Below are 24,226 nucleotides of genomic sequence, written 5' to 3' on the forward strand. Positions count from 1 at the left end.
TATTAGGACACTGCTAGAAACGGTTAATATTCACCATAGGCAAGCTAGGAGTATAAATATTTTAGGAACAGCTTTAAAGATAGTAGCGGGAACTCCTGACTTTGATTACTTCGAAAATCTGAAATTTCACCAGCAAAAACTAACTGACTCAATTGAACAACAGGCAGTTATAAATACAAAAGTACAAGAAAAAATTAATAACTTAACAGAATCCGTAAATAAAATAATTAGATTTGCAAAAAAGAAACAGATCGATACAGGAAACCTCTATCAAGCATTACTCACAAGAAATATAATTATAATCTCTGAACTCGAAACATTAATGTTGTCTATTACACTCGCAAAGATTCAAATTATAAACCCAACAATTCTTGACTCTAATGACCTAAGTCAAATTTTAAATGAGCACTCTACAAATTTAACTATAACAGATTTAATTGAAATAGCTTATGTAAAAGTCTTTTTAGATCATAATTTTGTACACTTTCTTATCAAGTACCCAAATCCTAGCGTAATATGTAAGAAAATAACCATATTCCCCGTTCAACATAATGGAACGATACTTGACCTCGAAGAAAATAACAACGTCGCAGATTGTAGTAACAATATCTTAGCAATTGGAAACTGCACCGCTACTCTCACCTCTACATTCTGCAAACAGCTGAAATCAACAACTTGTACGCAGCAACTACATTCTGGAGGTATAGCACACTGTAAGACTCGTCCCAGCCACCTGCAGCCGCTGATGGTAATTGACGATGGTATCATCGTTATCAACGAAGCTACAGCTACAATACAGATGAATAACAACACGGATAGAGTCATCCACGGCACACACTTGCTGACGTTTGATGAGGAAATCTACGTGAATGGGTCTCTCTTTGAAAATACCAAAAACATACTCAGGCGTCATCCAGGCCCAGCAATATCGGCAACCCTAAACATAACTGGCCATCGACAGATTTTAAGCATGCCCTATCTTCAGAGGCTGAACTTTGAGAATCTTCAATATATTGGAAACATCGAAAAAAAACTGTCAATATGGCCTATGATGTTTGCAGCATCTCTTGTCACTCTGATCATCGGTCTCGTCGTCTTCACGGTTCATCAAAAATGCAAAGAGAATAAACAACAAATCTCGATACGAGCTGTCATCGACACTTTGAGGAAAACCGAGGACGGCCTTCAAACTAGTGAGGGAGGAGTTAACACATCCGGTCAGACAAAGTCAACGACTGCAGTTCTGCACGATCAGCAAAGCTGCAACAATGTTTAATGCCAATTATGCCAAACTCCACAATACGTTGCCGTCAACATTCCATGCGCCGTCGCGACGTTGAAACATAATCCATTCAGCATAATCGCTGACACAGCGATTATAGGTCAGGGCTAGCTTATGTTAAGAATATTTTGTCATTTATATTGCATTACGGATTTGACCAATAAAGGAACAAGTAATAATTCTATTTCGCTGATTTAACTTCGTGCTAGAGATCACAAGTGAACAGCCCGAGTATATTAATTATTAACTTATATGCCATTCTGATAATGCGCTTGTATTAGACACTACCCAGCAAAACCTGCGTGACCGAAACTCTAACGCAATTACACATACATATGTTACAAACACAGATGCACTCGTATTTGTTTGAAAATCGATTTTTTTTTTTGGTTTTACCTCACCTTTGGAAAATGTGTAAGCAGTAAGCAAACTTTATTCAAATATTTTTTCTCAATTTTGCATCAGTAGAAATAAAACAAAAGAAAAACGACAAGTGGCTATCAAAGCAATAAGTCAAAAAGATCAAAGTAGAGGAGAGTAGCTCAGACTATTCCAATGTGTCAGTAATGTCCATAAGTGAAACTAGTGGTAGTGCTCCCGAAAATGATACGGTGGAATGTGATAGTGCGCTTGAAATAAAAAAATGGGCTATAGCAAATAGGGTGTCCCATAATGTAGTTACACATATACTTCAAGTGCTTAGGAGAATAGGCGTGAAAGATTTGCCCCTATCGGCTAAGACTCTTTTTAAAACAAATAATAAAAAAGCTGTGATCCAATCCATTCGAAGTGGGGAATTATTATATCGCGGTATCCAACACCATTTTAAAATAGGCGCATTTGCTTATCTTCACGATAAGGATGAAGTATGTAAAAATTGATGTAGGCATTGATGGGTTGTATAACAGTTGTAAGTTGTATACCCGTTCAAGTACAATTTTGTGGCCCATCCTTGGAGCAATCGTTGGCTTTCCAAACGAGTACCCTTTTACCATTGCTTGCTTTTCTGGGACGGAAAAGCCGTGGAACGCCAATGATTACTTGAGAGATTTTTGTGAGGAAGTAATTTATTTGAAAGAAAACGGACTTCAAGTGGGATCAAATTTCATAAAGAAAAAGTTTGATATTCGTTTATTTTGCTGTGATACATGTGCCTTTGTCACAGGTGTACAATCTCAAAATGGTAAAAATAGTTGCTCAAAGTGTAATCAAGTAGGAAGTTATGTAAATAAAAGGATTTGCTTTTCGAAAAAAGTTCATAACCTACGCTCTGACGTTTCTTTTAAGTATAAAGCAGAACCGTCGCATCATAGTTATACTTTTAGAACTTGCGAAAGCATTTTCGAAAAATCAAGTTTTAAAATGGTGTCGCAATTTCCGCTTGATCCAATGCACCTAGTCGATGTTGGTGTAACTAAAAAGTTGACTCAGTTGTTAATGAAAAGAGCTGACAGTACTAAAACTAATGAAAAAATTAATTTTTTGTCAAAATATGTTCCTACAAAATTTGGTCGTGTGTGCAGGGACTTCAATGAAATCAATAATTGGAAATCGACGGACAATTCTTATTGTATCATATATAGGAGTTTTCGTATTAAAATACTATATTGGTAGTAATTTTTATGTTCTCTTCCTCCTCAAAATCATTAAAAACTGAAGCGTACGTAGAACAGAATATTTTGCAGGACTTTGTTTATTTGTTTGGGCAAATCTTTGGTGACTATTTAATTAGTTATAATGTGCATGGGTTGTTGCTAAAATCTAAGCCTAGCGACTACAAAAACAAAATACAGTCGTAGACGCAGTCGCAGCGGCCATGATTCTATCAGCGACGGCGCTGAACAATTTAGAACAAAAACAAAAAGTTCATTCATAAGTTCGAGCTCATATTTCAATTTCATTCATAAAACGAGCCGCCCATATGCCAATTTTCGCGACCATTCGAAAATAGTCAATATTGGAATATTCCGCGTGGAATTATTTGCCAATATTTGATAAATCTTGAATTTTTGTCATGTCGAGTGGCCGCGGCTCCGTATATATGTATGCACCCTTATATGTATGTAAATATGTCTTCTAACTGTTCGACAGTCGCGAGTTAATGCGACTTAGATTCCTTGAACAAATCCAGCGAATCACACATTTCTGTTCGCAAAGCCGCATACATATATGTACCCTATGATCAAAAAGTACCGGGAACGTTTAAATAAAACATAACAGAGTTAAATTTCAGCAAATTTATATTATCTCCTTCAAAATATGACCCGTCTGAAGCAACACACATGTGCCAACGTTTAACCCAGTCCTCCAAACAGCCCCGGTAGGGCGACATGGCCTTCAGCTCCTTCGTCGTATTCTCTTTGATCTCTTTGATCGGTGCGATGGCACGTTATCATCTCGCAAAATACAAGAATTGTTTGCTCACATTTCCGGCCGTTACGGCAACATACAGCATCTCTCAAAGGCTTCAAAACGGATGAATAATATTCTTTATTGACTGTCTGGCCCGATGGAAGGTACTCATGGTGCACTACGCCTTGGCAATCGAAGAAAACAGTCAACATCACCTTCCCGGTTCTTTTTGCTCATAGGGTATACATATCCCATCTTTTCACCAACGGACAAGAAGACGGTCGCAGTTGTTGTTTTTTGTATGCATACATTTTGCGTTCGTTGAAGGTTTGTATATATTTATATACATATGCGTGTATGCGCGTTTGGCTTTCTGGATGCATCCATGGATATTAGAATATTTTCTCATCAATATGTGTATGTAAGTAAATCAGATTTGACTGAAGAGATTAAATACACACATACATATATGAATGCATATTCATATGCATTGCCGTTATGGCTGTTTTATAAATAAATCAATTCAAAAGAAGTATGAATAAGTTTATATAGAAAATAAATTTATAAAAAACAGGTATTAGAAAACCTGAATACACTATTTTAAATCAATTCTAATTAAACCAAATAAAAAAAATTAAATAAAAATAGCGAACAAAGAAAAGTGTGTACAGGTCTTGAACCTGAGTCAAATATAGGACGACGTACTGCATACACAACACTTCTTTCACGATTGCGCTAAACTACAATTCCTAATACACTTTTCTAAATCACTCATTTATTCGATTCGTACTTTTATATGCACATATTCTGCGTTAGTTGAAAGTTTGTATGCGTAATTATATGCATATGTATGTGTGTATGCGCGTTTGGCTTTCTGGACGGATATTAGAATGATATTTTCTCATCAATATAATTTGGATTTGATGAAAGAGATTAAATACATATGTACATATTTTCTGTTTTGATTGATTTATATAAAAATCAGGTCATATCCAGTATGAACTTTTTTATACCGAAAAGAAATTTCCGTTTATGAAATACAAAAAAAACAGTATTTTAAAGAAATTTTAAATAAAATAAACTCAAAAATTTTACCAAACTTTCCTGGTTTGAATTGTAAAAAAAAATGTGCAAGAAAAAAAAAAACACCAGTCTAACGGTTAGACGCGATAGAAGTGAAACCTTCCGTAAAACAAACTGAGAGAGAATAAGACGAAAGCAGCATTAGGAGCAAGATCATTATAGGTTCATTATAATATTGCTATAAAGCTCATATTTTATTTTTTTCATTTTATTATTATTCATCCTCAATGTTTTCAATTTCAACAAATGATACGAGTGGCTTATGATAGCTAAAATATGATACAAATGCTTTGGTTTCGATGTTGTCAACATGTCTTTGAAATACCGCGTCAATGGTTGTTTTTGATCGTGTTGTCGATTCAGTGCGATTGTTACACATTTTTAAATTGAATGTTGTATTGAGAACGTCAATTAAAGGAACCGCTGTGTCCAATGCAAAATTTACGTTAAAATCGCCACTTAAACTCATTGGAACTTTATTGTAATCTTTTCTAAGTATCCGCGATACTTCTGGTGTATACTTTATTAAATTTTCGTGAATGAATTCCGTGATGCTATTTATTGATTTTTTTTTCTGTCGATATTCACGACACTTTTCTGCATTATTTTTCGGCATAATTGCGGTAAATATTTAAAAATGAAAATATTTACGAATATAAAAATACACACGCGGTTGCTATTATGAGCGTCCCCAGCAAAACCTGCGTGACCGAAACTCTAACACAATTACATTTTTTTGAATGTTACAAACACATATGCACGCAGGTTTTGCTGGGGCGTGACCGAAACTCTAACACAATTACACATATGCACTCGTATTTGTTTGAAAATCGACTTTTTTTTTTGGTTCTCCGTCACCTTTGAAAAATGTGTAAACAGTAAGCAAACTTTATTCATATATTTTTCCTCATTTTTGCATCAGTAAAATTAAACAAACGCCGTAGCCGAATGGGTTGGTGCGTGACTACTATTCAGAATTCACAGAGAGAACGTCAGTTCGAATCTCGGTGAAAACACCAAAATTAAGGAAAACTATTTTTCTAATAGCGCTCACCCCTCAGCAGGCAATGGCAAAACACCGAGTGTATTTCTGCCATGAAAAAAAGCTCCTCATAAACACATCATAAAATAAAATAAAATAACTGTATAAAAAAAATTTTTTTCTTGTGATTCGAACCAAGGATTTTGGATCGGAAGCTCACATTGCTAGCCGCTCGGCTACCGCGCCATGCTGACGGTGCTGGCCTAAAAGTTATTTAGTTCGTCGCTACGTGTATATGTAATATTCGTAGCCAAGAGTGTCGCTTTTTTCGTTTCACTTTTTCTCAAATCACTCCCAACGATTCTAAAGAAGTTTTCACTTCAAAATATGACTTCAGGACTTGAACCTGAATTAAATACGTGCCAAAAAACCAAACGAATAATTCCGCCGAATTTAGCTTCTGCACCACAAATTACCTACCGCGGGGCCTTCTTAATCGCAAATTTATTCGCTTCGCTGTGGGCATGAAATAAGTCGATTTCCTTAGTAGTGTGCCGAAAAATCTTATGAACTTCCTCAGTAGTTTGGTAAACGCAGATAAAATCTGAATTCCTGTCCTAGCGTGGTAAGTAAATATAGAAACCCTCCACTCGCGTCACTCGCGTGCTAAATATCTGCAATTCCCCACTCATGAGGAAAGTTGAATTTGAAATTACCTTAGTTTGAATCCACAAATTAGTACTCGAAAAAAGCTCATTTAACATTTGCTCCTTCTCATTACATTAACATTCTCTGGTGTGAATCTACAAATTAGTACTCGAAAAAAGCTCATTTAACATTTGCTCCTTCTCATTGCATTAACATTCTCTGATTGAACTTAGTTGTCCCATATATGCAAATACGTTTCTTTGAAGTTTTCTTTTATTTATTTTAAGGTTTTATACTATCTAGAAAATGCATACATACAAATGTATGTATATTATTATTAACTGTAATAAAATGTAAATTGAAAAAAATTTGGTTTGCCAAAGGAACAAATAAATGCATATTCAAATGTAAATACATATGTATGTTGTAAATTAGTAAAAACTTTCATCAAATTTGTTTAGTTTTAAATTTTTTAAAACGCACGTACTAAAATGTGAGAGGTCGTTTTATAATGTACAATATTTTTTTAAATTAAATCAAAATATTAAAGTTACTTTGATTTGAAATGTTGGCGCATATAATAAATATTCAATCGTTTTTTCTTCATCACCTTTGTTTGAAAATACAAATTGAATAAATTTTCGTTTATCAAGGGAACATAAAAATGCACAAGCAAATACTTTGCAAAATGCCGTCGGCTAGTCGTCAATTTGATTTCCTACAGAAGCCAAAAACTGTTCAGGGCCAATATGCTAAAGGAGAAATCGCTGTAAACATCTCTGTTAAAAGTTTCACCACAAACCGGCGGCGGTTAGACTTCATTTTTGACAATTCACACTATTCGTAGCTCGTGAAAATTCTCTATATTTAACGTTCTCTGTATAAACTGCCAATGTGGAATGAAATAGCAAAACAAGTAGACAAAGAACATGCAAGAGGAATGGTGAAACTCATTTCTAATCGCTACAATGGGTTTAATGTCTGTCTGTCAGTTGAATGCGCGAAGTTTGAATGCTGAAAAAATTGACTATCTAAATTTTGTTTTTATAATTTGAACATTGACTTAATATGTTTTACAGAGACATGGTTCAAAGAGTATATTGATAGTAATATATATTCTCTGTGCGACTACACTATTATTAGAAGTGATAGGACTACGAAGATTCAAGGAGGTGGCATTGGTTTATATTTTAAAAATAATTTTAAATGGAAAGAGTTCTGTAGATCAAATCATTTTCAAGAAGTCGAATATATTTTTGTTGAATTTTATGATAATAATACCAAATGTCTTGTTGCATGCATTTACAACCCTATCAATAGAAATGACCTCTCAATGATATTTGATAAATTAGCGGAATTCCACATCTCCTATGAACCATATTATTGTGTGTGTGGTGATTTAAATGTAGATCTTCTTTGTGATAGTTTTTCTTCCAGGAGCTTGATAGATAGTTTCCAATCATTAGGAGTTTCCTTAATCAATGAATATGCTACTCGCTTTGCACGCCACTGCAAACCAAGTCTTTTGGATGTATTTTGCGTCAGTGACAGAGATTGCGTCAACCATCTTGATTAGCTTCCTATGGCTGGAGTTTCTGACCACGAGTTGATATTCTTATCTTACAACATCCAGTTCAACAGACACAATCAAATAAAGGAGTTATTTTTTAAAGACTTTAAGCTTATTCAACATGATCTCTTAAATAAGGAGGCTGCCGAGCTTAATTGGTATATGTGTCGGTTACTCACAACACTGGATGAAAAACTGCTACATTGCAATGCTCTAGTCAGCCATTTATTTGATAGGTTTGTTCCGTTGCGTAAAGTTATAGCAGAGAATGTTAATGCAATGAGAAGGAGCAAATGTTAAACGAGCTTTTTTCGAGTTCTAATTTGTAGATTCATAATAAGGTCATTTCAAATTCACCTTTACTCACGAGTGGCGAATTGCAGATATGTACCACGCGAGTGACACGAGTGGAGGGTTTCTATATTTACTTACCACGCTAGGACAGAAATTCAGATTTTTTCTGCGTTCACCAAACTACTGAGGAAGTTCATAAGATTTTTCGGCACACTACTAAGGAAATCGAAGCGAATCAATTTGCGATTAAGCAGACCGCGCGGCAGTTAGTTTGTGGTGCAGAAGCTAAAGTCGGCGGAGTTACTCGTTTTGTTTTTTGGCACGTATTTAATTCAGGTTCAAGTCCTGAAGTCATATTTTTTTTTCTTGCACATTTTATTTTACAATTCAAACCAGGAAAGTTTGGTAAAATTTTTGAGTTTATTTTAATTAAAATTTCTTTAAAATACTGTTTTTTTTTGTATTTTATAAATGGAAATTTCTTTTCGGTATAAAATAGTTCGTACTGGATATGACCTGACTTTTATATAAATCAATCAAAACAGAAAATATGTACATATATCTATAATCTATTTCATCAAATCCAAATTATATTGATGAGAAAATATTATTCTAATATCCGTCCAGAAAGCCAAACGCGCATACACACATGCATATTCATATAATTACGCATACAAACTTTCAACTAACGCAGAATATGTGCATATAAAAGTACGAATCGAATAAATGAGTGATTTAGAAAAGCTCATTAATATTTGTAGTTTAGCTCAATCGTGAAAGACGTGAAATCGTCCCATATGTGACTCAGGTTCAAGTCCTGTACACAGTTTTTTGTTCGATATTTTTATTTCATTTTTTATATTTGGTTTAATTAGAATTGATTTAAAATAGTGTATTCAGGTTTTTCTAATACCTGTTATTTAGAAATTTATTTTCTATATAACATTATTCATACTTCTTTTGAATTAATTTATATGTAAAACAGCCATAAAGGCAATCATATGAATATGCATTCCTATATTTAATCTCTTCAGTCAAATCTGAACTACTTACATACACATATTGATGAGAAAATATTCTAATATCCATGGATGCATCCAGAAAGCCAAACGCGCATACACGCATATGTATACAAATATATACAAACCTTCAACGAACGCAAAATGTATGCATATAAAAAACAGCAACTGCGACCGTCTTCTTGTCCGTCAGTGAAAAGATGGGATATGTATACCCTATGAGCAAAAAGAACCGGGAAGGTGATGTTGACTGTTTCCTGCGATTGCCAAGGCATAGTCCACCATGAGTACCTTCCATCGGGCCAGACAGTCAATAGAGAATATTATTTATCCGTTTTGAAACCTTAGAGAGATGCTGTGTGTTGGAAACCCCCGGAAATGTGAGCAAACAATTCTCAGATTTTGCATGATGATAACGCGCCATCGCACTGATCAAAGAGAATACAAATCGGCCTGCCGGGGGTGTTTGGAGGACTGGGTTAAACGTTGGCACATGTGTGTTGCTTCAGACGGGTCAAATTTTGAAGGAGATAATATAAATTTGCCTTAAATTTAACTCTGTTTTGTTTAATTTAAACATTCCCGGTACTTTCTGATCATAAGGTACATATATGCGGCTTTGCGGACAGCAATGTGTGATTCGCTGGAAGTCGCATTAACTCGCGACTGTCGAACAGTTAGAAGACATATTTACATACATATAAGGGTGCATACATACATACGGAGGAGCGGCCACTCGACATGACAAAAATTTAAGATTTATCAAATATTGGCAAATAATTCCACGCGAAATATTCCAATATTGACTATTTTCGAATGGTCGCGAAAATTGGCATATGGCGGGTCGTTTTATGAATGAAATTGAAATATGAGCTCGAACTTATGAATGAACTTTTTGTTTTTGTTCTAAATTGTTCAGCGCCGTCGCTGATAGAATCATGGCCGCTGCGACTGCGTCTACGAATGTATTTTGTTTTTGTAGTCGCTAGGCTTAGATTTTAGCTTTGGGCGACATGCGCATGTGAGGTATGTGTTTTTGTTGTGTTCTAGAACATTTTAGAATGTGTGGTGGCAAAGCGGCCATCGCGTTGTGCTTGCTGTTGCTTTTGCGTGTATCAAAGTATTGTGTTTTTGTAAGTACAATATTAGGAATATCGACTGGTGAAAGACAAAAGTACACGGAAGCAAGAAGGGAGCGCTGTGCTCGCGCATATATGCTTGAATGTATGAACGTGCATGGATGTAGTAACATATGAATACAATTATTTTGTAGGAAGTTTAGAAGGCAAGTAGGTATTTATGTATGTATGTATATATGCTAGGACATAAAGTCGGTATATATACATACATAGAGCAGAATTGTTTTTGCACTTGTTAGGAAGAAACTCGTTCACTAGTGCGCATGTGTATTTGATTTCTTGTAAGAATGTGATGTGGTATGACATGTGTACATACATAAGTCAAGGTTATTTGGGCATACTTGCATATGTGATATGATGTTCTTGCGCTTGTGCATTATTGTTTTTCATATACAAATGTACATACATACATATGTATGTAAATGCTGTCGAATACATAAACTATAAATTGACATACAATATAAAATAAGTGTTGATTTATCTTAAACCGTTCTTTTTTTCTGAATGCAAATACCTCCTATTGACATGTACATACATATTATGTACTTATCATACATACATATTATGTACCATCATTTATTTACATATAAAGTATGCGTTCATTTATGTACATATGTGTGTAATGAAAAACTTCATGAATTACTTTCAGAACTTTATTAAAATTAATTCGCGTCGCGCGCATGCACAAAACCTTGGTTCACAACGCAGGCGCAGAAATAAACGCTCTGCGTATTTATCCTCCCCACGTGAGACTCGCCATCAATTCTCGGCGCAAAATTTTTTTTTCGTTTTTAAATTTTTTTTTTTTAATGTAATCGTAAAAAAATTTGTAATAAATTTTATGTATCCGCTTATCATTTCAAAAGTAACAAAATGGTAAAAAAATAAGCAGTCGAAGAAATAAACGCACCACCTATTTTTCCTCGCCACATGTTCGACACGAGTTCAATTCCCGGCGCAAACTTTTTTTTATAAATTTTTTTTTTTAAATCGTTTTTTTTTTAATGTAATTAAAAAAAAAAATTATGTAATAAATTTTACGTATTCGCTTATTATTTCAAAAATACGAAAATAGTAAAAATTTAATTGGTTTAATGTCGAGGTGAGAAATGTGTTGTGTGTTGAGGTGAAAGATATGTGGTGTTTCTAATTTTTGTGTGGGCAAAAGTCAGTGAGGTGTCTATAAACTCGGTGTGCTAAATGACCTTATTACAAATCTTTCAAATCTCAATTGTACTAAAAAAAGCTCACAGTAACATTTGCACCTTCTCATTGCATTAACATTCTCTGGTTATAGTCCATGGAAACAGAAAACCATGGGTTACACGTGAAATATTGTTATTAATTTGAGAGCGTAGTAAAGCATATAAGAACTGGAAAAATGATAGAAACACTCACTTGTGGCAAAAATATCGTGTAGCAAGAAATAAAGTAACTGCAATCACTAGAGATGCCAAAAGGGCATATCTACAATGGAAGTTCAATGATAGTTTACCTCCGAAAGTCCTATGAAAAAACCTTATAACCATAAGTGTCTCAGGAGAGGATAAGCCCGTGTGCAGTTTGAACCCAGAAATCCTAAATACTCACTTTCTAGCATCTAACAGGGTTCCACTCGACATACCCGTAAAAGTTCCTCTACGAGAGCGTACTGAAGACGGTGAGTTTGAATTTGTGTCTGCAACAGAGATGGACTTGATACAGTGTGTACATACTGTCAAATCTAATGATATAGGGACCGACGGCATTTGCCTTAAATTTCTCAAAATTATTCTACCATTTGTAATACCAACACTAACGCACATAATTAACTTTTCAATCACCTCATCTACATTTCCAAATCTCTGGAAGATAGCAAATATAATACCTGTGCCAAAAATAAAATTCTCTACCGCTCCTCAGCACTTCAGACCAATAAGCACTTTACTTGCCCTATCGAAAGTATTTGAAAAATTGTTGGCCCGACAAATTACCTGCTACTTGGACAAGAATAATCTGCTGAGTAATTTCCAGTCGGGTTTCAGAAGTTTGCATAGATAGTCGCTCCACAGCTATGCTTAAAATTTTTGAAGATGTTCGCTCTGCTTATGATAAAAACTACCTAACAGTGCTACTACCAGAGAATGTTAATGCAATGAGAAGGAGCAAATGTTAAACGAGCTTTTTTCGAGTTCTAATTTGTAGATTCATAATAAGGTCATTTCAAATTCAACTTTGCTCACGAGTGGCGAATTGCAGATATTTACCACGCGAGTGACGCGAGTGGAGGGTTTCTATATTTACTTACCACGCTAGGACAGAAATTCAGATTTTTTCTGCGTTTACCATACTACTGAGGAAGTTCATAAGATTTTTCGGCACACTACTAAGGAAATCGAAGCGAATAAATTTGCGATTAAGAAGGCCGTACGGCAGTTAGTTTGTGGTGCAGAAGCTAAAGTCGGCGGAGTTATTCGTTTTGTTTTTTGGCACGTATTTAATTCAGGTTCAAGTCCTGAAGTCATATTTTTTTTTCTTGCACATTTTATTTTACAATTCAAACCAGGAAAGTTTGGTAAAATTTTTGAGTTTATTTTAATTAAAATTTCTTTAAAATACTGTTTTTTTTGTATTTTATAAATGGAAATTTCTTTCTGGTATAAAAAGTTCATACTGGATATGACCTGACTTTTATATAAATCAATCAAAACAGAAAATATGTACATATATCTATAATCTATTTCATCAAATCCAAATTATATTGATGAGAAAATATCATTCTAATATCCGTCCAGAAAGCCAAACGCGCATACACACATGCATATTCATATAATTACGCATACAAACTTTCAACTAACGCAGAATATGTGCATATAAAACTGCGAATCGAATAAATGAGTGATTTAGGAAAGATCATTAATAATTGTAGATTAGCGCAATCGTGAAAGACGTGTTGTGTATACAGTACATCGTCTCATATTTGACTCAGGTTCAAATCCTGTGCACAGTTTTCTGTTCGATATTTTTATTTAATTTTTTATATTTAGTTTAATTGAAATTGATTTAAAATAGTGTATTCAGGTTTTTCTAATACCAGTTATTTAGAAATTTATTTTCTATATAACATTATTCATTTGAATTGATTTATATGTAAAACAGCCATAAAGTCAATCATATGAATATGCATTCCTATATTTAATCTCTTCAGTCAAATCTGAACTACTTACATACACATATTGATGAGAAAATATTCTAATATCCATGGATGCATCCAGAAAGCCAAACGCGCATACACGCATATGTATACAAATATATGTACAAACTACCACCATTCTAACAAACCCAGAACACAAGCTTCTGCGCACACTTGACACAGGGCATGTAAAGAACAACAACCATTCGCTACTCCTTACCCTTCAGGAAAATACGGTATATCTACAATAAATATGCGGTTGCTCACACACGATTCGCTAAAAAGGAATCCGCGCGCATTCAAAGGCACAGCATTGTGCCCAAAATTATGAATTATGAAGCGAAAACAAAACTGCCCCATAATATACTTAGATACCTTTTTAGACCTTTTTTATGAAGTGTAATTTATTATTTGGTATATGAATACTTATATTAATGTCGAGTGTTAAGTGTTACAGCTTTGAAATAAAAAGTACATATTGATTGAAAAATTTTGGTTACAAATTTTGAGACATCGGTCTCTTTTGTTATGAACAATACTGCACATCAACACAACTCGCAGAAGCTTCAGTGATTTCTTCAATATTAAATGTTTGGCACTTTGTGCTTCATGGGAAGGCTGAATGTCTGCACAGTAGCCTACAAAAAAACCGCACTCTTATTTTACAGTAAGTTTGTTTCTTTGCTGCTAATATGCATATGCTTTTGTGCACTTTTTATCAATCGGAGAACCACATACGTAAAGGAATATGTTATCTTTGTATTTATATACCACGCGAGAACTAAAAATAATGGTTTAGAAATTTTTCCTAGCATCGAAATGTCCTGGCCAGAACTTTTTCATATACTACTTGTCGTTTTTTTGTGCCTATTACTGTAGCTTTTGCGAACACTTGACTCACAGCAGCTGCGGCTGTCGAGCAGTTGGAACACATATTTACATACATAGAAGCGTGCATACATATATACGGAGCCGCGGCCACTCGACATCACAAAAATTCAAGACTTACAAAATATTGGCAAATAATTTCAATTCGACGCGAAATATTCCAATATTGACTATTTTCGGATGGTCGCGAAAATTGGCATATGGGCGGCTCGTTTTATGAATGAAATTGAAATATGAGCTCGAACTTATGAATGACGTTTTTTGTTTTTGTACGATATAATATTCTAAATTGTTCAGCACCGTCGCGATTAAAGGATCATGGCCGCTGCGACTGCGTCTACGAATGTATTTCGTTTTTGTATGAAGTGAGTGATATGTGCAAATACATATGTATGTAGGTCAAGGTTATTTCGGCATACATGCATGTACATATGAAAGGAAGATGATGTTCTTGCACTTGTGCATTATTGTTTTTTATATACAAATGTATATACATGTATTGGTGCATACATATGTATGAAGTCGCGACCATACGATCGTTCGCCCTGTGTGTAATAAATACACTTTTCCGCGTACTTACCATAGAAATAGTTCACATGCACATACAAAATGCGAAATGCCGTCGGCAAAATGAAAAAATTTACAAATAAAACATTGTTTGTTGGCGTACATTTTTAATTTATTTAAAATAAAATATGTATAAAGCAATATGAAAAATCCTGAAATAGAATGAAACAAGAGAAAATTCTGCAATGAAATTAAATGAGAAAAATTAGAAACAAAAATTCGATAAAAAGAAAAATTTAAAAAATGTGTACACGATTTGCGAATTTACCTTCCATCTAAAGGCAAATTCTCGCACGATCAATCTGTTTGGATTAATCATTAAGTATTCACCTGTTCTGTAAAACATGACTTAACTTTGATCAAATCATATATCCACGGTTTTCAAGAACTAGGCTCATGTGTACAAATTAATAACATGCATAAATATAAACTATAAATATATTATTATTATTTTTTTTATACAAAACGAATCAAAGTAAGTCCATGCATAACATATCTAAATATAAACTATCAATATACATATAATTTTTTTTTCATTTTTTTTTTTTTTTTTTTTTTTTTTTGGAACTGAAAATAAAAGAGAAAGCAAAAATCTGTAAATAGAAAGAGAAAATCTGAAAAAAAATAATTCATAATAACGATTATTAGCATAGGTGTACATAAATAACATTTTTTCACTGTCTACTTACACGAAAAAGAAACTTCCTGAACCTTGTTACCTTTTAAATGTACCCTAACATGCAATTTAACAAGCCATTTTAAATTCATTAAATAAAAATTAATTAAATGTAAACCAAATTTAAATTCGACAAAACTGAATTTAATTGGTTATCTTTTTAAGCTTATTTCCTTTCACACGGGCCTGATTTTTTTCATAAACCTCCTGGGCTAACCATTTTGCGTTCTTAAACAGCAAAACAGTAATTAATGACTTCATTAATCCTTTTCGGTGCTCCAGACATTCTCCAGCTTCTGAAAACCATTCCGGGAAAACCTCCTCTGTCTTTTTGGCTATTGTTTTCGTCAGTAAATTCCGAACTCCGTTCACATAAGCAAATGTCTTGAAAATTTCTTTGTACCAGGCCATTTGCAATCGGCAAACGTCAAATACTTTATCATCTGGGTTTATTAGCCTCAGATCGGTACAGCCTTTATAATTCTTTGACTGAATCAATGCCTCGGAATATTTTTTCAAATCCCCTGGCGTTTTTACCATCGCTTTACAACATTTCTCGCAGCTGGACTTACACAACAATTTTTGGTAAATTGAATACCCTGTGTAGTACCTTTGTACCTGGATTTCTGCAGCTTTACCTTCTATTTCAGCAAATTGCTCATCTGGAATGTATATTTCATCCACGGCAAGTTGCTCCAAAGGCTCCAAGTTTTCAGTGGTTGGTTCTTCTTCAGTAAGATTCCAATCCAAGTTGATGTCATCGTCATTTTCACAGTTAGATCCTTTATTTTCAAATTGATGACGTAGGATCTTCATAGACATCAAGCGAGCAACTATGAATTGGACTTCGTATGCTGTGGGGTGTGTGTTTATGCCTTGATTTGCCCGAATTTTGTAAAAAAAATTTTCCAGTGCATCTTGGTTCAACTTTCCAAGTAATATAAATTTTAAATCTTTGTGTTTTTGAAACAGTTCTTTGCTAAGTTCTATCATTGAGTTAATTGTGATTGTAAAAGCACGAAAACAAAATGAATGTATATTATTTGGAAGTTGAACTGATGCTAAAAATGCGATATGTTCCCTAAGCCTGTTCAACTTTCCCTCAGACCCTCGCCATATTGGACACTTGAAAGGGTTATTACTCTTCATGCCCTTACAGTCTAACTCATCGAATAAATCATTCATTCGTTTTACAAAAAGCTGGGTTGGTTTAGCGCAATTCAATATATACGTATCTGATCCTAATAACCCTTGCTTAAAAAGCATGTCTATACCAGCAGCCACTGAATTGCTGAGTACCTGTGTAGCCCGGGAAACAGTCATTTTTTCAAAACTATTGGGATATATATGAGCCGAAGAGAGTTTCGGGCATATTTTAAAATTGACATTATCCTTATCAATGGAAAAAAGTTTCCGAATAACTTTGAAGCTAGCAATTCCATCCTTAGTCTTCAAATCATGTTTTAATAAATTATTCCTCACAGATTTTATTAAATGACAATAGTCGAACATACAAAAAATCTTTTTCTCATTGAAAAAAATGTACGGGTTAGTCTCTGTGATTTTCATCAATTTGAAAAATTGAACATTAATCGGGCCTTGATCACAAATGATCGCTTTAACATTTAAACCTACTTTTTCTACGGCTTCTATATTACTAAATAAAATATTTTTTAATTGTGCTTGAGGTACGCCTCCTTTTGCGAGATAATATGACAAAACATACTTCCAATCTCCTGCAATGGCTTTTACCATGAAAAAACAACATTTGTCTGCAATAAACATCTTCCTGTCATTACCACCGCTGTCTACGAAGCCATCTATAACATCCCTACTTTTGTTGTAAACAAGATCGCTTTTGACGGAAATTTCGTCGAAAATTATTTCGCAGATTTTCTGCCTTTCAGACATTTCGTTTACTATTTTTTTTAAGTTTTCTAAAACCTTCGCATCAATTCCTGGTCTAACATACCTAATTGGCCGCCAGCGCATCAACGATTTTTTATGGGGCAGTGCAAATTTGAGGTCATCACGCATAAAACTATACGCTTTGGTCGACATATAATTCAAATTTTGGGCCAAGTTTTTCTCCTCTTCTGTATATGTGTTAATTTTGCTAACTATCATCCTAGCAAAATTTATTGCATCTTCGCTTGCATTTTTCGAAGCCACAATTGCCCTTTTTTCTAAATCTAAATATTGCTTTTTCAAAATTTCCACTTCCTGTTTCAGCTCCATAATTTCTTTGTCCTGTTTGTTGGCATTACTTTGAAAAGAACGTGCCACCTGAGCGAAATGTTCTTGGTCGTAGACCAAATTATCGCTACCTCGTATGTCAAAACGCTGCCTATTTTCTTCCAAAATTGAAAATCTTTCAAACTCTTCTAATGTCAAGTCCTCGTCCAGATTAGGCCTGATATAAGTCCGCTGAACAGGCTGAAGGATCAACTCCGAAGAGCCACTATTACTAGAACTACTAAAACTGTTTACATTTAATTTTAATTTTGGAAAAGCCCCATCCAAAAGTCTTTTTTTTGAAATGTACTTTTTTTCAAAGTGACGTTCACAAATGAAAAGCTTCTTGTGGACGGGAAATGGCATCTTTAAATTGCACGCTAAAGCCCACGTGTTGAAGGCAACTTCCGTTTTAGGAAATGCGAATAATATTGAATTGCCATCGGGTTGGCAATCTTCGATGCAGCAACACCGATTTATTTTTTTTTCCATGGCATTAGGAACATCATCAAATCCTAACAATCAAATCCAAATATTTTTTTTATTAATAAAATATTTTGCTATAAAAAATAAGAACAAACATTTGCTTAAGTAATACATATTGCCATACAGCATGCACTTTCGTTTTCAGTATGCACACTTGACAGAGAAACTTTTTTTTTTGCAATGTATATAGTGAACCAAGTAGCCATAGCAAAGTTTTTATATACATACATATGTATGCTTATTTCATATTTCGTTTCAATGGATTGATTGAAAATGTTCATTCGTGTAATTCCAAAATGTTAATTACTGAAAGCAAACAACTAATGCATATCAAATCACTTCCCATACAAATTATCTCATAAGCATGTTGGTAATGACTGGTCCACTGTTTACACTGTGTATTTTTCATTTTGTCTTGATTCTGATTAAAAAAATATTTTCAAAAACGAAAATAAAGAAAATTCACGGGTTGACACACTTGGTATTAAAATTCTTTTGTCATTACTACACACTTGTGTTATTAGACCTACGTATGTGTACGTTATACATATTTATATGCATACATATACGTAAATACAAAAATGTATGGGGCGATATATGTATATTCGCACATATTCGAATGTGCACATAAACGCATAAATGCTGAACTTACCGAGATTTATGGTTGGAACTGCATTTCGTTTTAAAAGTTTTTTCCCAACAGCGTAGTCCTCAAAATGATTCCTGCATACGAATGTGGTATAAGGCGTGCAACGAGCAGTTGGCTCCAAACGTAAATTTTCCAACCACTTCTGTGCTACAGCCTTATCCCGAGGCAAAAGAAACATTTGTTTGTTTTTTTCACTGCACCCGCGAACTACGCACTTCCGAACTTTAGGCATTTTGTTTAAAAGTTAATTATTTTAAATTTTTCACACAAAACTATCGAAAATTGCTTAGCACGACCGACTCACTTTCAAAATTTTGCGTTCTGATACACGCCAACTTTTCTTTCGAACTTCTTATTGGCGCATTTGTTTATTCGACTAACAGTTAATCTCTATGACATATGTGCACATAAATGCATACACATATGCAAATATATACAAAAACAAGTGGAGTAAAGTTGGTGAAAGAGAAATATGGTGTATTAATTTTTTATGTGGTGTTTTCATTTTATGGTGGAATTGTGGTGTTTCTAATTTTTGTGTGGGGAAAAGTCAGTGAGGTTATTGGGCATACATGCATATGTACATATGTATGAAAGGAAGATGATGTTCTTGCGCTTGTGCATTATTGTTTTTCATATACAAATTATTCGCGTCGCGCGCATGCACAAAACCTTTTGTTCACAACGCAGGCGCAGAAATAAACGCTCTGCGTATTTATCCTCCCCACGTGACTCGTCATCAATTCTCGGTGGAAATTTTTTTTTTTTCGTTTTTAATTTTTATTTTTTTAATGTAATCGTAAAAAAATTTGTAATAAATTTTATGTATCCGCTTATCATTTCAAAAGTAACAAAATGGTCAAAAAATAAGCAGTCGAAGAAATAAACGCACCGCCTATTTTTCCTCGCCACATGTTAGACTCGAGTTCAATTCCCGGTGCAAACTTTTTTTTATAAATTTTATTTTTTAAAATCGTTTTTTTTTTTTTTAATGTGATTGAAAAAAAAAATTATGTAATAAATTTTACGTATTCGCTTATTATTTCAAAAATACGAAAATAGTACAAATTTCATTGGTTTAATGTCGAGGTGAGAAATGTGTTGTGTGTTGAGGTGAAAGATGTGTGGTGTTTCTAATTTTTGTGTGGGCAAAAGTCAGTGAGGTGTCTATAAACTCGGTGTGCTAAATGACCTTACTACAAATCTTTCAAATCTCAATTGTACTAAAAAAAGCTTACAGTAACATTTGCACCTTCTCATTGCATTAACATTCTCTGCTACTACTACTCGATTTTTCAAAAGCATTTGATACTATTGATCACAACCTTTTACTGCAAAAATTGTGCTATCACTATAAGTTTGGAGCATTTTCTCTGCAACTAATAAAAAGTTTCCTTTCGAATCGGCTACAAAAAGTTAAGTGTGGTGATAACTACTCAAGCCTAAAACCAATTACGTCAGGTGTGCGGCAGGGCTCTATTTTAGATCCAATTTTTTTTGCATTTTTATTAATGATATTGTGGCCCGTTGCCAAAATTCGTCGATACATCTCTATGCTGATGACACCCAGATCTACCTGTCAAGGCCAATAAGTCTTATTGAGGATTTGAAAGCAAGGCTTAATGAAGACTTCACTCGTTTTTCTAACTGGTCCAAATCTAACAACTTGAAATTAAATGAGTCAAAGACGAAGGCGATTGCTATTTCTCATTCAAAGTATGACCTTAGCTCTTTGCCGCCAATATTACTTAATGAAGTAAATATTAACTTTGATGACATAGTAACTAACCTGGGTTTCAGAATAAATTCATGCGTTAACCATGTAAACTTTGTTGTAAACAGGGTTTCAAATATTCTTAGAAAGCTATATTGTACTGCCTACTTACTGCCAGGGCAAACTAAATTAAAACTTGCTAGATCACTCATTATTCCTTATGTATCATACGCTGAATTAGTAGATTGCAGGCTTAATAATAATTCGAAACGTAAATTGCAAATCGCTTTAAATAATGCAGCACGTTTCGTGTTTGGAAAAAGGAAATATGACCATACTATATATCTATCTACTCAAAACAGATTCTCGATTATAACCTAGACTCGTATCTCAAAATACGCTCTCTTTTGTTCCTGCATAAATTAATATACACACAAAAACCATTGTACCTGTATAAAAACATTAAACAATGCCAGTGCACCCGAACATTGAATCTGATTGTTCCGAGCTACACTTACTTGGAATCAGAACGCATGTTCTTTGTTAGTGCAATAAAACTATGGAATTCTATACCATATTCTTTATTGTAGAGCTTATAAAACAAGCAAGGTGTTTTAAAACTGCAGTTTCTAACTACTTCTAACCTTTAATTCCCCTTCCCTTCTCCCATTTCCACAATCTTTCTCTTTTTCTCTCTAAGTATTCTAAGTTTTAGTCTATAAGTTTAATAGTTAAAATAGTTTAAAATTTAAGTAGCATTTTTATGTATACTATCCTCGTATTCTAGAATTATAAGAAGATGTACTACCACAAGACTTTGTCTTACTATGTACTAAACAAATCAAATAAATTGAATTGAATTGAATTGAAAATACGAATACACATATTCCGAACTTAAGGAAATTAAAGCTGGCGTCACACAGGGCAGCGTGCTGGGGCCCATTCTTTATATATTATTATTTTTACATTTGATTTACCTAATGACATCAATTGCTCCACAGCAACTTTTGGAGCCGACCCAGCCATCTTACCGGTAGGAGAAACACGGACTGGCTCAATCAAAAACCTTTATTTAAATAAAATCTCCGAGTGAACCATTAAATGGCGCATAAAACCAAACGAAACAAAATCGGTTCATTTAGACTTCACACAGAAGAAAAGCAAATATCTGCCACTACATATAAACGGCGTGCAAATCCCGTATCACAACATCGCCAAATACTTAGGTGTGACACTAGATACCAAGCTTAGATGGAATGCTCACGTTAAAAAGAAAACAGAGGAGTTAGATATCAGATTTAGAAATATGTATTGGCGTATGGGCAACCAATCAGCCTTATCCCTACACGATAAAATTCTTTTATATAAGCAGGTGCTTAAACCAATTTGGACCTATGGGATCCAGCTATGGGGCTGCTCAAGCTCAACCAACATAAAATCCATACAAAGATTCCAAAATAAGGTACTACGATGCGCTGTTAATGCACCTTGGTACGTCCGCAACACCGATATCGAGCGCGACCTTGGCATCGAATCGATTGCCACTTCCAACAACATCAACGCTAAGTCTCATATGGAAAGACTACGCCACCATGAAAATAGCGAAGCCTCAGCCCTAATTGACCCCGGTAAATGCAAAGAAAAGCTGAAACGAAAAAAACCGCACTAACTCACGCAGTAGCCCTTTTCCTTGCAAGTCTAGTGCAGAGTATTTTTAAATTGAGTTGTATTGCACAAAATTAAATACAAATTGTTCGTTAGTTTATAATTTATGAACTAGTTACAATGTAAATAATAATAATAAAAACAAAATAAAAAAAATATCAAAGCTTGTTACTCTACGATTTTCTACCTCGACTTGAGACCTTAACCTGTCTACTTTCTGCCTAAGGCCTATATTAGCGTTAGCGATTAATAGTGTTATTAAGTCAACTGTCAGGTCACTGTTAGCCTTTTGACTTTTATTTTTTACACCTTTTATTTTCTACAAATTGTATATACTTTTCACACAAAAAAAATTATTATTTGTTTGTTTGTGATCGCTTCTAGGAAAAGAAACTCTTCTATTCTAGAGGGTCTGGAGTTTAGAATCGTTATTGGCTGTACAAGCCTTTAAAATAAAATAAAAGGAAAAAGCATTTTTTTATATTGTGGTTGCTAACACAGTAATCAAAATAGGATAATTTATTATATAATATTTCGGTAAAGATGTAGTATTAACACATTTACTGCCACGTCGGCCATATATGTGTGACACTGTACTATGCGGTTTACGCCACGTCGGACACATATGTCCGACACGACTATTATTCTCTCTCGCCATGTCACACAGCAACGATTGACGATAAATGTGATTTTATTGCAATAATAAAATATATGGCTTCCCATGAAATTTCTGGTATAGTGGCTTCGGCGCAGCTCAAAAAACAATTGGAAAAAATTGGTTTTGAAAAAAAAATTAAATTCATTTTATTGCAGTAACAAAAAATTTTTTACATATTATTTTTACAAAGTAGAGTAGAATGGGGTAAGATAGGTATGGGGGCACAATAGGTAGGTGGGGTTTTCGTCGCACTGTTTTTGCAGAGGTCACTCGTCTTATGTGAATTGAATACGTGGTGGGGAACATCGTTTGCGACTGTCATTTCGGCCGTCACCATTCATTAGTTATCCTAGTTCTGGCGTCGTTTAGTTTTTTGTGAGCTTTTCTCCGACATAGCATTTTTTTTATTCTACGGTGCAGTGCATTTAATGTATGTAAATATTTGTCAGGTGAGTTTTATTTTACGTAGAAAATAATGCTGAACACGAATAATGTGTTAGTTTTTTGATATTATTGTTTAAAAAAAAAATATCGACAATAACATAAAACATGTGCTTGGGGGCACTATAGGTCAGCCGTCTGGGGGCATTATATATTAGGTCACTACTTTTAATTGAATAAAATAAATTTTAATTGTTTTTGCAGCAAAATGGTGCGTAATTATGTGCGAAAAACGCCGAAACGAAATGAAGAGGATGTAAAAAACGCAATCGCGGCAGTCCGAGATGGCGCTAGTGTTCGATCAGCCTCTAAACAATTTAAAATTCCGTTCGAAACATTACGTGCTCGCGTGATGAATTAAAGAAAAATTCCTAACTTTTATAACATGTGCAGTGTTCATACTCTATAAATAAAAGTTAAAACGTTAATTTCCAAGCCATGTACATTGTTCTTTTCCTCTCACATATAGTGACCTATCGTGCCCCCCGATTTTGAAAATATCGAAAAAAAGTACCTTTGTCTTATTGAATGCAGCTTCCAAAAAATATTTAGCCAAACATAAGTCAGTATAACCAAAATGTTAGCAGATAAATAACCTTTCAAAATCTTGTTTATTTTTCAAAATCAATGCAAAAACACCGTAGCAAGAGCTCTCCAAAAAAAAAATGACCTATCTTACCCCATTCTACTCTAGTTATACAAATGA

The 24,226-nt window shown here is 34.2% G+C and overlaps 1 protein-coding gene across 1 annotated transcript; it reads right to left on the reverse strand.

Annotated features, from left to right (window-relative positions):
• Positions 1–1,282: 1,282 nt before the first annotated feature.
• On the reverse strand, positions 1,283–20,008 carry LOC128869998 (uncharacterized). Its single transcript, XM_054112593.1, has 4 exons — positions 19,046–20,008; positions 17,851–18,422; positions 16,291–16,482; positions 1,283–1,393 (listed from the first exon to the last, which is right to left on the reverse strand). The coding sequence occupies exons 1-4, from the start codon at positions 19,272–19,274 to the stop codon at positions 1,283–1,285; spliced, it is 1,104 nt and encodes a 367-aa protein (XP_053968568.1). The 5' UTR covers positions 19,275–20,008.
• Positions 20,009–24,226: the final 4,218 nt, after the last annotated feature.

This window comes from Anastrepha ludens, chromosome X (genome assembly GCF_028408465.1).
Source record: "Anastrepha ludens isolate Willacy chromosome X, idAnaLude1.1, whole genome shotgun sequence".
NCBI classification, from domain to species: Eukaryota; Metazoa; Arthropoda; class Insecta; order Diptera; family Tephritidae; genus Anastrepha; species Anastrepha ludens.